This window comes from Saccoglossus kowalevskii, chromosome 22 (genome assembly GCF_978046115.1).
Source record: "Saccoglossus kowalevskii chromosome 22, keSacKowa6.1, whole genome shotgun sequence".
Classification (NCBI taxonomy): domain Eukaryota; kingdom Metazoa; phylum Hemichordata; class Enteropneusta; family Harrimaniidae; genus Saccoglossus; species Saccoglossus kowalevskii.
In genome coordinates, this window is record NC_140662.1 from 10,287,907 (window position 1) to 10,301,967 (window position 14,061).

The following is a 14,061-nucleotide window of genomic DNA, read 5'->3' on the forward strand; positions in this document are numbered from 1 at the left end:
CTACTGATCTATGTAAGCATAATATGCATAACATTTGCCGCGTTAATGTGCGAGAATAAGTGCAGGAGAAAATACAGTTCTCGTGGCTACTCGTTTTCAACGATATTTCGGCGACCGTTAACGTCTATCCATTTTATGTCGACATGGCAACAACATGTAGTATAAGAGTAAAAATTGGGAGTATCATGTCATGGAATCCTGCGCAAACTGAAAACACCATATGCGTATGTATTTTTATATAATTCTCACCAGCTGTTCAGTGTTAATAATCAAATTTATTTGTTACTGATGAAACGTTTTCACATCACCAGTGTGAACGCCTGATACTTAATTCTAATATAAGTATCAACAATATTTGACGTTTTTATTTTTTTGTTTATTTTTTGTACATCTATCTATCTATTGCTTATTTGACACACAAGTATATCCTGTGGCATTTCGTCGTGATTATGTCAGAAATGGTGTTGTGTTGCTATTACTATTCGAATGAAGCAATTACATTCTTGGGTTGGTGTCGCATAACGGCAATTCGGCATCCGACCGTTGAATTTGTTTTCAAAACACTAAACTTGAACAAATAAAGACATGCCCACAAATGTATTTAATCATATTCCATGAATATACTCGACAGATTGTAATATTATGAGGGTATTACGAGGATACCTCAAAGTGACGTATTGTCGTAATATTATTATATATATTATTGTTATAATTTTTTCCTTCCAAGGATACATCATGGGAAATACCGCAAAATTAAGGCAGGCTGTAACTTATGGCGAAACGATGACAGGTGTATAATAATTATATGAGGTTATTACGAAGAAACTTCAACGTATGCACGACGAAAGTACAGCGGGAGTACTGCGACAGTGTACTGCCTGAGTGCATACTCTGAGTTATCCTCGTAATAATCTTATTATTATACATCTTTTTTTTCAAAGATACATCATGGGAATGCAGAAATAATTTTTTTTTTAGAACAGAATTAGCGAACTTATTTATGTGGAGTCTGGTCAAACTCTGTTGGCAGCCATATTCGTTTTTATTATTAGGAAACGCTTACGCGCGTAATAATTCCATATTTGGAATTTCCTAATATGGTAGAATGAAAATACCCCGTAAAATACCGCAAAATTACGGTTCGCTGTAACTCATGGCGTTACGGTGACAGATGTATAATAATAAACATTATTATGCAGATTTGTGCATGTGTGTGATCATGTGTGTTTCTACCACATGCTGCAACCCAGTCTGATGAAGCAGATTGACCAGTACAATAGTAGTAGTTTATTTCTACTAATAAATCACTAGTTTTATACAAATTTGAATCTCGCAATCAATCAATCAATCATTTTTTTATAATGTTAACCACTATTAATCTGTATTTTGTCGATGTGTTGGGACATTAGGCTTACACCACTTTTAACTCCATTAAGCTACTTAAACATTATTGAAACAGGGAGTTAATCTCAATATTTCGTGATAGGATTATCGTTATCCGTTTGATCGCGGCCGGCATGTCTGATGGTATCATGCATGTTGTGTAATCAACCTCCATTTAACACATTTATTATTTTGATGAAGAAACAAAGTAACAATAGTATTTCTGTGCTGGTCGTAATGTGTGATTTAAATGTTATTAGCGATATTTTTACTGTATTCAGGTTGAAATGCGTTGAGTGAGACAACATAAGCGTTTTATGTGCTATTTGATATTCTCATTATTCACTTTTTGCATTTTTACTAATGTTTTGCAACCAATGAAATTACACTATCACATTATGATAAAAAGATTCGTCGTATTATACGAATATTATCGTAGTCTTGTGTTTGCGTGGTCGTACCAATCATCTTCGTTGTTTTTTTTGTTTTGTTTTTTGTGTGTGTTTTCAAAAGACAATAATATTCAAGTAAAACTGTAGTACCGTTTTCGTGCTACTGTTGTAACCAATATTATAATAAACCTGTAAATTCGTCCACTTCGTGTAAAAGATGAAACAAGAGAAGCTGGAAATTCGTAGCCTGCAAAAACTACGCAGGTTCCAATGTAATCTACTAATACCTGAACGTTTTGCGACAAATAATTCCGTGTAGAATTGTCTAGAATTCCAACAATCGCGGCAACCCACCGCAAGAGAACACACCGTGTTTAGAAATCATGGTATATACGTATAGAGTGAATATTTTATTACAAAGAAATATATCAAAAATAAAACGAACATTGAATATCACAGACTTGAGGAGTCACCGTGTTAATATCAATTTGAGACAATCAAATGTGTTTCATCTAACGTGATTTTTTTGTGAATACATCATTTACGAAAATGCATTCTTCACTATATTACAGAGAGATCATGGCAAGTATCAATGTATGGCTGGTAGGAGCAGGACCTCATGCCCGAGCATATGCTAAAGTCCTACAAGATCTGAAAGTGCCATTTGATGTTATCGGTCGTGGAGAAGATAGTGCTGCTTCCTTCGAAAAGGAAACTGGATACCGCGTCCACCCTGGCGGCCTAGAGTCGTTTTTGAAATCACACCAATTAGACGATAAACATAACACTCTAGCGATAGTAAGTGTCACGGTGTCGGAATTGTGCGTCTGCACTACCAAACTTATCCACCACGGGATAAATAGAATCCTTCTTGAGAAACCAGGCGGCAAGGACGCGCTGGAGATTAATACCATTCACGACGCCATTGAGTCTGCAAGACGTCATCAGAATAGAAATGTGCGTGTTTCTATAGCCTATAATAGAAGGTTTTACAGTTCTGTTCTGATGGCACGTGAAATGATCAAACAAGATGGTGGCGTCAAGTCTTTCGTGTTCGAGTTCACAGAGTGGTCGCACGTCATTTCCGCTCTGCCTCACTCTGATATAGGTAAGATTGTCTTTTTATGACCGATACTCACTCCTACATATTTTACTTATTTAATCTTAATCTTTGTGAGCAAGTCAAAAAGTCGGGAAAGTCATTTAAGCTCTACAGTTAATTAGACACACACAACGAAATACGTATCAACTCTCGTCTTTAGTCGGTCAGTCGAGTACTCTATAAGACACAGCGCCCTGGGGAAAAGTCCCCAAGACTATTTCAAGGCTGACCCAAGACTCCGTCTCTCGTGGTGTTCTCGCCAAGACCAACTAAAAACTCTTGTATTCACTTTCAAGAAGAAAAGAAGTTAAAAGACTCTATGGCGTGGCCTTCACACATTCAACTTGCACATAGCCAATCACACTAAGTACTGAATACGTCATATATTTTGATTAATCGTTCACTATATTACTAACTGCGAATACCAACTGTCGGAAATAGTAGTACGAATAGCGACGGTTATATCGTAATTAGTTCCAAATCACTGAGTCGAGTTCCATCCAGGACCTTGCATGAGCCTAAATGATGACAGATATAACACAGCCATTCACTAGTAATCAGCTTAATAAGTCATTCAACAGATACGCGAAAACTAATTCATGACATTACTAAGTATGTGATTTCATTGGGGTTTTACCGCGACGTTTACTCACTCCGCTATTGTACAATTACGCTGCAAACATGTTCATTATTTCCAATTATCATATCATACAGTACAGTGTGTAGGAATGTGGCCAGGCATATATGGTGTCAAATTAAGCATACTTGTTGTTACTGTGATCACAACAATACACATATAAATGAACATAGACAAACATATACACATTGGTACGATTAAATAAAAATTGAAAATACGCACAGCAAATATATATATTTTTATTAGGGAAACTCTATAGATGTCCCACTTCTACTGCAGGTGAATTAACTAACTTATTGCAGATACCATCCTTGTATTCATGACAACTTAAATAAAATAACTCATCTACAAGTGTTTTTTATTCATACATTGCTAGTTAAAAGTAGCTGGTTTCTTGCCAATAGCAGTCATATTCTCGATTTAGCCTTTTTTATGGGAGGCCAGCCACGGACCATCAAATGCTTCAATAGTGGTAAAGGTGATGTAACTTGGCACCCGCAGGCATCGACTTGGGTTGGATCAGGTATTACGGACAGCAATGCACTATTTTCCTACCATGCAAACTGGGCAGGACCTGGTAGATGGTGGCTAGAGGTACGGTTTGTTATTATTACATCGATCATGTGTCACAATGTGTAGTTGAACATTGTGGGTCGCAAACATAATCATGAGTATACTTGGGAACATGTAAACAAGTCAGTAATAAGTGATATATATTAAATATAATATCTGCTTCTGCTCTTACCATAATTAATTAGAAAAGTTCACAACTTTCACATAAAAGCTTATCTTTCATATAAAAATGACGACAGAAGAGTTTGATAAACAAAATAACAGTAAATGCAATAATCTAAATCCCAGCAAACAACACAAATCGTGACACAACACATTTCGAAACACCTGGTACATGTACCAATGTCATCTAAACTCCGAGTAAGTAGTTGAAAATTGAAATAGATCAGTAAACACCTTAAATAGTTGTTCGAGTGTAATTTATAACTATCATAATTATATCTTGTAATTTCATTTTAAGAAAATTTTAAGTTTTTACTCAAAATTTTGCAAATTTGTCCAAATTTTCTAAAGAAAAGTGGAGATTATAAACGGGACTTTTTTGTGAATTTGTGGTGAAAAGGTAAAATCTCTAAACACAATTGCAGTTGCAGATAGAGTAATAGTCTTGTTTAAAGAAAAATATGTTTAAACAAAATATTCATATGTACTGTAAACATGATAAACTGTTTGCCTTAATGAATCCAATACGAGTATACGTCTTAGCTAGATTTTAAGGTGTCGTTTTCAATCAATCATTTGATGCAGTGTTTTCGCCTTGACATACCCTTCTTGTTGCTGCTATACAGAACTATTTAAATAATTAATATAATATTTATATAAAATAACATAACATAATGATCTACACATAATGTGATGACAACACAATCACCGGGAGACAGACATTATTCATTTATTTATTCATTGAAAACCTGTCACGTATGATCCATAACAGACGCGTAAAAGGTTAGACAATATAAAAAAAGAACGCAAAACAAATTACAAAGGCAAAAACATAATAACAATGTTACAAATGGCACATTTAATAAAATCGCTAAAAAAACACTGTCACCCAAGATAAAATAAACATTATTCTGATATTACTAAAAACGAGCTACACCTACAACTATTAAAATTACACATTCATACATAGCAAGCACTGTTTTGAACATCACGCTGTATTTGGTGTTGTTGGGTTCGATTGTGAATTTATCACTACCACGATTTTCTTTACAGAATTTACCGAGTTTTTCTAAAATTAATATGAAACATATCGACGCTTATTCATTGTGATATATCGGGCAATTTCCTATTTTTTCTCAAAGGTATTCGTGTATTACTATATTAAATTGGAACATAACTCCCGTAATAAGATATAAAGGTACAAGATCTCATGAAAGATAGAAATAAAATATATATAAAAAACAGACAGGAAAACATATCAATGTATTGAATATGCTGAAAAAAAATATTTACACGATAGTCATTAAATATAATACCAACAATTAAAATTCAAAAACGCATACTATGAACCACTATACTGGATGCACTTCACAGATTGTGACTACCAAGAATAGATACATATTCCGGCCACTTGAAAAGCTTCACATAACTCGCCTAGGATCCGTGAAAATAGAAGAAGTTGAAATTGATGACAGTCTGGACAAGAATTTCAAACCAGGGCTGTGGCGACAAACGAAAGTTCGTTATTTTCATTTTACCTACGTATTGGTGAAACACTGTATGCGTGTACGTATGTAGGTCTGTATGTACGCAGTTTGTCTGTATTTATACATGGAAGGTACTAACGGAAGGAGCCACGACGCCAATCAAGTGGCCACTTAAGCCTCTTAACTGGCTTATTTCCTTTTGTTTCAACCCAAATTAATCCTGATAAGGTTATTTTCTAGCTCATCTTTGATGTCCATGATAGTTTGCGATTGTTTACACAAGTAACGAGTTAGCGGAGTATGATACAACCCCGCCATTTTTTTAATGTGACTATAAAATATATGCGCATTATGAAACTACGGTCATCACACATGCGCACTGGGTTTGTTTAGGTCAAAATACGTATTTCACAACCGGAAATTCAACTGATGAACGTTTGACTTCACAAATTTCCCATGTTTTAAATATTAGCAACTGTAACTAGAACAAGATTTCGAGTGCGTACAACAACAATTCCTAAGGACTCCTAAGAAATATTATCACAGAGAATATGTCGAGGCATGCTCTTCTTTCGATATTATTTTTCTGTTGGTGTTCGCCGATGTCCGGTGGTCAAAACACAATCACATCTCACTTCCTCCTCTCACTCTTTGATTCACATCATTCTGATAATACAATCACATCTCACTTCCTCCTCTCACTCTCTTTGATTCACATCATTCTGATAATACAATCACATCTCACTTCCTCCTCTCCGTCAAAAATGTTGACAGTTTCTGGCGCCAAACCCACGCACTGGCAATGGTACCATTGAATAATGCAATCGTCACAAGCAATCATTGATTAACTCTCATTACCATTACAAATACAAAATTCACGATATTTCATCAGAGTTTCTTCAATCAATGTTATATCTGACAATTTTCCATAAAGTTCGCCATTTTCAATATTGTACATGCGAGGTACGACTATCGCTTCCGAACGTGCTCCGAATATTACCGAATGCTCGAGATTAGCATAACCCATTGTACGAAGGTGTTAAAAGCTAACAAGAACAATGACAAACGATCATGGGGTAAAGCTAAAACAATAGCGTCGTGGCTCCTTCCGTTAGTACCTTCCATGATTTATATATGTATATACCAACATATGCAAACAGACAGAATATTGAGTTTATCGCCTAACGCACGGCGAGGGTCGATGCGATCATGTAATACCCGAGTACAGTAACAACTGTTACTTGAAACTTAAGACTGAGGGTGAACATTAGTTGAACTTTCGCTATAAATTTTCGTTTTAAACATCATGGATATATCGGGGTAATAGGCCTTATTTGGAATTTGTATTCCCTAATGCAGAAATGGTATATAAGTGAATGAAAAATTCACATATACGAACAAATGAATGTTTTTTTATTAGAGAAATAAAGAATTTCGATTCAATATTGAACATTCTGTCTTAGCACAATGTTCTTAAAAAACTAACTGCATAGCATTTACCTCATTTGCTTAAACGATATTACGTATGTATTTCATCGTTATGTCGTTTGTGTTTTCTAGTAGTTTATAAGAATGATGCTGTTACATTGAGCGATAAATATATTTCCACAAACGCCGTCATGTACCCCTATCTGTATACCTTGTTAGTGTTGGTTACATTTCAGTATGATTAAGTGTAATGTTTTGTTATGTTGTATGTTATAACTAACCTATGCAAGATTTTCTACGGAGATACATATTTACCTTTTTCTTGTAATTTCTTATTTACCAGACATTTTTAGATGATCCCGATCATATCGATTTACTGTCCTTGGAGAAGCACTTGCACCACGTGACTTCAATCTACGAGCCGATTCGTGGATTCCCTGATAAGGTTGTCGACCAGGCAACGTCTTCTGTTCTTATAATAGGTAAGAAGTATAATATTAACTAGTTAACATCAGTGATTCCATCTTGCGCGTGTTATACCTTAGTATGTACGTAATGGATAACGGTTAAGAGACATGAGCTTTATTTGGTCGATGAAACTGTTATATCTTCGTATATCGTATTAATTTAATATTAATTTAATGTAGTTGCTATATGTTGGTGGTTTTCCGCGTTAAACGTGCGTGCATTGACGACGATTGTTATAAAACACTTATTTCCCGTTCTGGTCATGTCTTCTACTAAACCTACAGTGTGACACTCCGCCCTATACTTCCAAAATCCATTTTTTGTTCGAGGTATATATTGCAAGATTCGTGTATTATCTACCAGTCCAATAAATGCAACGTATACATCGAGGTGCAAACCCATTCTACAGCTTTTAGTTATGTTTGTTTTATATATATATCTGTCTTTAGGTCTTGGTAACATAGGATCAAGGCACCTCCAGGCATTGGCGAAAATGGAGTTTGCTGTTGACATCACGTGTGTTGAGATACGCGGGTGCGTTCACTTATTATAAATACTATATCATACTTATTTCTGCATCAAGCGTTCAAACTTCCATTAGGATAATGTAGAACCATTTCAACCATGCATTGACCTTCTACAGACAGAAGCCAAGAGTTCCGTCCTCTTGGTGGGTTATCTGCTTACGCGCGTTTTTCTTTTCTGCTACTTGTTCTGTGCTCTTAATGTTTTAGTTTTCCCTTGGAATTTGGGAGGGTGAGGTTATCCTGTGCCACAACTACCTCCATGTCAACCTTGGGCACACTGAACGCGCGGGTGAACGCGGTGCTTTTTAGCGCTCCCCGAATTATTACAGGTTTGGCCTCACGACTTAGTCGTGTCGGTTTTCAGCTTTATTGGACATGTCCTGGGTAAGACGTTAAAATTGCATCCGGTTGTGGAGTTTTTGTACTTGGGAGAATGAGGATTCCCTTTGCCACAACTACCTCCAGGTCACCCTTGGGCAAGGTGTAGTACCTGTCAGCCTTGGGTGCCAACTTCCCACATAACAAGTTTGGTTGACGTCAGTAAGGGCATACGGTCATACAAGCCTTGCACCAACTCAGCCTCACGTGTGAGGTATTACCTATTAATGGCAACGTTTACGTTTATTTAAATATGTATATATGTGTCCTGGGCAAGATTTTAAACTACATCCGGCTGTGGAGTCTATGGACGTGGGAGAATGAGGTTACCCTTTGCCACAACTACCTCCAAGTCACCCTTGGGCAAGGTGTAGCACCTGTGAGCCTTGGGTGCCAACTTCCAACATAAAAAGTTTGGTTGATGTCAGTAAAGGCACACGGTCGTAAAACTCCTGCACAAATAGATCAGCATAGGTGGACAATGTTTCATGTAAATATGTATATATTAGTTTCAGTTGTTCTTAGCATTTGGCAGGGGGGATCGTAACCTCTTGTGGTGAGAACCAGTGTGACTGGCCTGCCAACGGGGTGCTAAGGATTTCATTGGAAAAGTTATCAGTTACATCCGTTAATGTTTTTTTCGTTTTACATACAAGTACATCAAAAATCATGTTCCTACAATGTTACATCTCCACGACAGAAAAAAAAATCAAACTAAACAATAAACACATTGCAAATTAAAATTATCTACTACATCTTATTATTTATGCTCACTTTCAAAATAAAAGAACTTGCAAATACGCAATAAACGAGATTCGAACTTTCTGCAATGGAGTTCAAATTCAGTGGGTTGTTTTAAAACCATTTGCCAATAAATATATTTGTATAATAGAATTACTCAGTCCAGGTAAAAAAAGTGCCAATGTCCAACGAATTAATTAATATGTAGATCTGTAATACAGATTATTAGGAATGTGTTTTTTTATTTAATTACTCCTGGCACTTTTAGTATTATTTAGGGGTTATATTTGTGCCTAATTTGCATATAATTCATACATATTGGTTACTTTCAGAGCATCACTGGAGCGTGCTCGAAAAATATACGAGGCAGAGCCGAAGATTCACCCTCAACCGACGGTGAAGTATTACAAATCCGTTGTTGATATTGTGAAAGGAAAGACATTTGATATTTGTATTATTGCAACATGTTCTGATGTTCGGAGAATGAACATTGAGACTGTACTGGAACGATTTAAAGTCAAGTACATGATCCTAGAAAAGGTGAGTAATATTTACACATTTGCTGGACGCTGACGAAACTAAAAAAACGTTGGAAACCATAGCGAAAATGAAAACGTAAATAAACACTAACATGTTCTAGTCAGCTTATTTTCAAAAAATACCCAACATTTTCCATGATGTTTACGGGAGAGTAAATTTGTCGTCGTTTCTCATCAAATGTATTCGTTTATATTGTTATATGTAAATGCGATTGGTTTATATCTTATAATACGTTTAAGGTAAGGAATCAGATATGTTTCCGCCTCCTTGGACGATATCATGATATCTGCTAGTGTGAATATTTATGAGTAACCTCGATTGTTGTCACTAGAATGTGTCTTACATAGCACATATTTTGGTCACTAATTCGTTAGGAATCTATATACAGGTCTTGTTTCAAACTGCAGATGATCATTTTAAAGTACGTGATTTGTTGGTAAAGCACGGTGTCCATGCATATGTAAATGCTCATTGGGGTGCATCGCCCATGGGACGCTATGTCAAACAAAATATGAAGGTAGGTTAAATGCACATAAAAAGCGTGAAATCATATTTTGTCGTTGTGTTATGATAATAATATTATTTTGGGGGAATTACATAAGTGTTGTTTTTAATGATCTAAAACTTGACTTTAAATTATAGGCTACCTTCATGTCAAAAAGTGACCCAAAATTACAAGCTTAGTTTTTCAAATTGTTTCTGGTCCACATAAATATTACATGACATTGCATAACTAAATTCAAACCAATTTTGCTTTGCACTGCCATGGCAGAGAGATGGCAGACGTAATACCAATTTGTACGAACGTGACCTGACTTTCTGTATAGATTTATAGGTTTCTCGTGCCAAATATCGTAGATAAATTGTATTGCAAGAAGCAGCATTTTCATTTTTTAGCGCATAGCTGAATCCATAACAACATTGATTTGTGCAGTACCATCATATCAATCACTATGATATATATGCAAATACACTAACAATAACATCGCGAAACTGGCGACGAGAGTGAGCGAGATCGTGCACGAAACGTGAAGGATACGAGAGCGGCGAATGTGCGCACTCTTTAATTTCGTTGCATACGCAAATATTTGATATTGGGATTTCTGGCGAATAACGAACAATATGATTTGTCGAATTATTGAATAAAAATATATCTAAAAATAATAAGTGTTGAATAAATTCTGCGTTTAATTTTTTTATTTTTTTTTTGCAACGTACCGAATGAATTTTAATCAACAATGTTGAATGCGTTGTCATAGAACGTGCTAAAGTAAACAAGACGTCATCTCGTGGTTTTATTACTAAATAGTTAATCTGTTTTTATGGAACCTTTTAATACATACATGTGATGGTTTTATTATAGGAGCCCGTCAATTTACATGTCCAAGGTAATGGATGGGGACTGTGCTGTAATGCAATTCATCTTCTACACTACGCTATGTTCTTGAATAACAGTAAAGATGTGACGTTTGGAGAATGTCGTTTTGACCCTGGTTATGAAGAATGTAAACGTCCTGTAAGTTTATGTGATTTTATAAAACTTTAAATATATAGGGGTTAGGTATAAGCAGTATTCACACTCATGTGGGGATTCCATTACATATTTATTATCACAATGTTATGTTATGCGATTTTTTGTATTAATAGTATGCGTGAGTTTATCAATGTATTGTAGTAAAGTTCGTTGGAGAGGATTGAAAGCGTTGTTGAATTTTCGTCGAGAAATTGTTTCACTTATTGTGTCGAAAAATCCAACATTCCTGTAAATCGCGCCCTTCAAAAAAACTGCAGAACTATTGTCGATTTTCAACGACATTTATTTATATACGTCATGTTGACGTCACAAAACCGCTTCGCCACTAGGTGACACAAATTATAGGAATAGTGTATTGTTATATTTTACTAGGGATTCTTGGAACTATACGGTTCACTGGTTGGTACGATTAAGACTTCTAGCAGTGACGCCAAATTCGAGATAGTGTGTAAACCTGGTGATCCAATGATCGAAGGGAGGGTCGTCAAATTGTCAAACAAACATGGAAAGTCAGACTGGAGCGAGCGTACGGTACGTATTGATTTTCAATCGGGATTAATGCTTTGTCAATATTTGATCTTCATATTATGATTTCTTTCTGAAAGTCACTAAACGTTAGCTAATGTAAATATACGTATTATTCTGTGCGTGATACAAAAGCAAGGAATCTCATTCAACAACAAGAATTAACGTGGCATCTGATGTGATCTCTTTTTTAAAATATATCTCTTCAATTTACAGGGAATACTTTGCTCCAACTTTAGTGATTTTACTGCAGGATTGGAAAATAAATCGTTTGTTTATCCTCTAATAAGCAATTGGACACATATACATGTAAGAACTTCATTTCATAGATTCAACTATTTAAGGGGTTTAATGCAGTTTGGAGATTGGAGTTTAAGGTGAGGTAATCAGTGGGAACATATATACGTATATGCATGAATGTGTATGTACTCTGTGTAAAAATATTGTTTAGGTTTAGTAATTAACACTGTTCTTATATATTAAAATACACTACAATAATTTGTTGAAGTGCTTAAGCATCATCCAGCAACAACGACGCAACAAAAACTTAATTGTTTAATTGTCCTCATTATTGAGGGGTTGTTATATAATTGTTTAGAAATGCAATCCTTCAAATGTGGGTGATGCAATATTATATTGTGAGTTTGCAGAGGACCCCCGTGTTCGTTATAAATGCCTTGTCACATTGTACTTTTATTTAGATTCAATCCACACCAAATGGCTCATTTGGGCCTTAATTCTTCAAACACGATAAAACATATGTGAAATTCATTATATTCATATACAATATAAAAAAAGTCTTAGATATATTCAACACTAGTACGTTTATATTTCCCATTCTTTTATCTGTTTTTAACTGTTGATCTAGGTAAAACATCTACTGGAGACTGGTGTGTGTGATTTACCAAACTACGAAGATTTGTACACAGTTTCCATGGCATTGAACAACGTATTTATGACTCATCTTCGCAAAGAGGGGAATACACAAGCCGAGAATGGAATTTGTCCAATTACGTAGTGTTATAGTTTTTATTCTTGCCCATGAGTTATTACACTCAATATATACATTTTGAATTTCTCGTAGCGCTAGTTGTTGTTACTGTTAATATTGTGTGGTTTTACTACACTTCGCATGCTTGTAATATTGTGGCTGTCTATCGCACACATTCGATCAGGTTCAAAAACTGCGAGCACTGTGTTTGTGTAGTGGTGACACAAGTAAGAGACTATGGTAGACTATATTTAAACATCATTTATATAGAGTTATTCTTATTTACAACTCGGATTTCAAAATTGGGGGGGCACTGTAATTGGTTTGCCATGTGAGAAGATCACTATTAAATATACATTGCGACTCAATCCGCTGCAATGTTGCAACTTCTTGCAACCATTACATAAATGACTTCTAACGGATATATCTCAGTGAATGAAAAATAACAATTACAATTGAAATTAACAACAAATATGAATGAATCAAGAAATACACACGTGAATAAGCATCCACGATAAATATTTCGTTCCCGGCTTTACGAAGTTGACATTTCCAGTCTACCCTACTCAATTTTATATAAATATATATTCTAAACATTTATGATGAATCACGAAAAAAATATTAAGTATAATGTATTACAACACATGTATGGCATAAAGTATGCATAATATCGATCTTAGTCAAAAAAATAAATGTATTGAGACAGAGACGGTTAATTAGGACATCCCATAAAAGCAGGGCTAGGTGAACCCGATAGTAGATTATATTGAACAACGAATTGAAAGTTTAAGTATTTGTTCTATTAGATATGTAATCCACTGTCGGGTCAACGTGTCGCACATATTGCAAGTCAGGTGGATCAACAGATCTATGTACCATGTGCTACTGGTGTCTTGAATTATTCAGACTAACATTAGTATGGAAGAATAGGTGTAGTTATATTAGGAAATTACTCATCTGTTATTGGATTTTTTTTCATGCATTGGCAATTCAACTTTATGCTTGCTGTTTGAACTTGTAGAAAAATGCGTCAGTGATTGAGAATTAAATAAATATATATTATAAAACAATCATATTGTGCAACGATTACAATGATTGAATATGTTATATGACGTAACTAAAGAATGTACCTTGATCTCACCAGTTATGTCTGGTTAATGAAATAAAAACCGTTCAATCTAAGGCTAATCTAA

The 14,061-nt window shown here is 35.2% G+C and overlaps 2 protein-coding genes across 2 annotated transcripts; both read left to right on the forward strand.

The window, feature by feature from the left end:
• Positions 1-2,354: 2,354 nt before the first annotated feature.
• LOC146728975 (uncharacterized) lies at positions 2,355-5,939 on the forward strand. The gene is made up of 3 exons (XM_085495594.1): positions 2,355-2,883; positions 3,891-4,108; positions 5,624-5,939. The coding sequence occupies exons 1-3, from the start codon at positions 2,355-2,357 to the stop codon at positions 5,825-5,827; spliced, it is 951 nt and encodes a 316-aa protein (XP_085351720.1). The 3' UTR covers positions 5,828-5,939.
• A 1,416-nt stretch (positions 5,940-7,355) lies between these two features.
• LOC100367900 (uncharacterized) lies at positions 7,356-14,061 on the forward strand. The gene is made up of 9 exons (XM_085495719.1): positions 7,356-7,388; positions 7,508-7,646; positions 8,082-8,166; positions 9,611-9,818; positions 10,207-10,335; positions 11,182-11,334; positions 11,725-11,883; positions 12,094-12,186; positions 12,746-14,061. The coding sequence occupies exons 1-9, from the start codon at positions 7,356-7,358 to the stop codon at positions 12,893-12,895; spliced, it is 1,149 nt and encodes a 382-aa protein (XP_085351845.1). The 3' UTR covers positions 12,896-14,061.

Coding starts and splice junctions, on each gene's coding strand:
- LOC146728975 (XM_085495594.1), top strand. CDS start 2,355: ATGGCAAGTATCAATGTATGGCTGGTAGGAGCAGGACCTCATGCCCGA. Junction 2,884..3,890: donor TCTGCCTCACTCTGATATAG/GTAAGATTGTCT, acceptor ATACATTGCTAG/TTAAAAGTAGCTGGTTTCTT. Junction 4,109..5,623: donor CTGGTAGATGGTGGCTAGAG/GTACGGTTTGTT, acceptor TGCACTTCACAG/ATTGTGACTACCAAGAATAG.
- LOC100367900 (XM_085495719.1), top strand. CDS start 7,356: ATGTACCCCTATCTGTATACCTTGTTAGTGTTG. Junction 7,389..7,507: donor TGTATACCTTGTTAGTGTTG/GTTACATTTCAG, acceptor CTTATTTACCAG/ACATTTTTAGATGATCCCGA. Junction 7,647..8,081: donor GTCTTCTGTTCTTATAATAG/GTAAGAAGTATA, acceptor ATCTGTCTTTAG/GTCTTGGTAACATAGGATCA.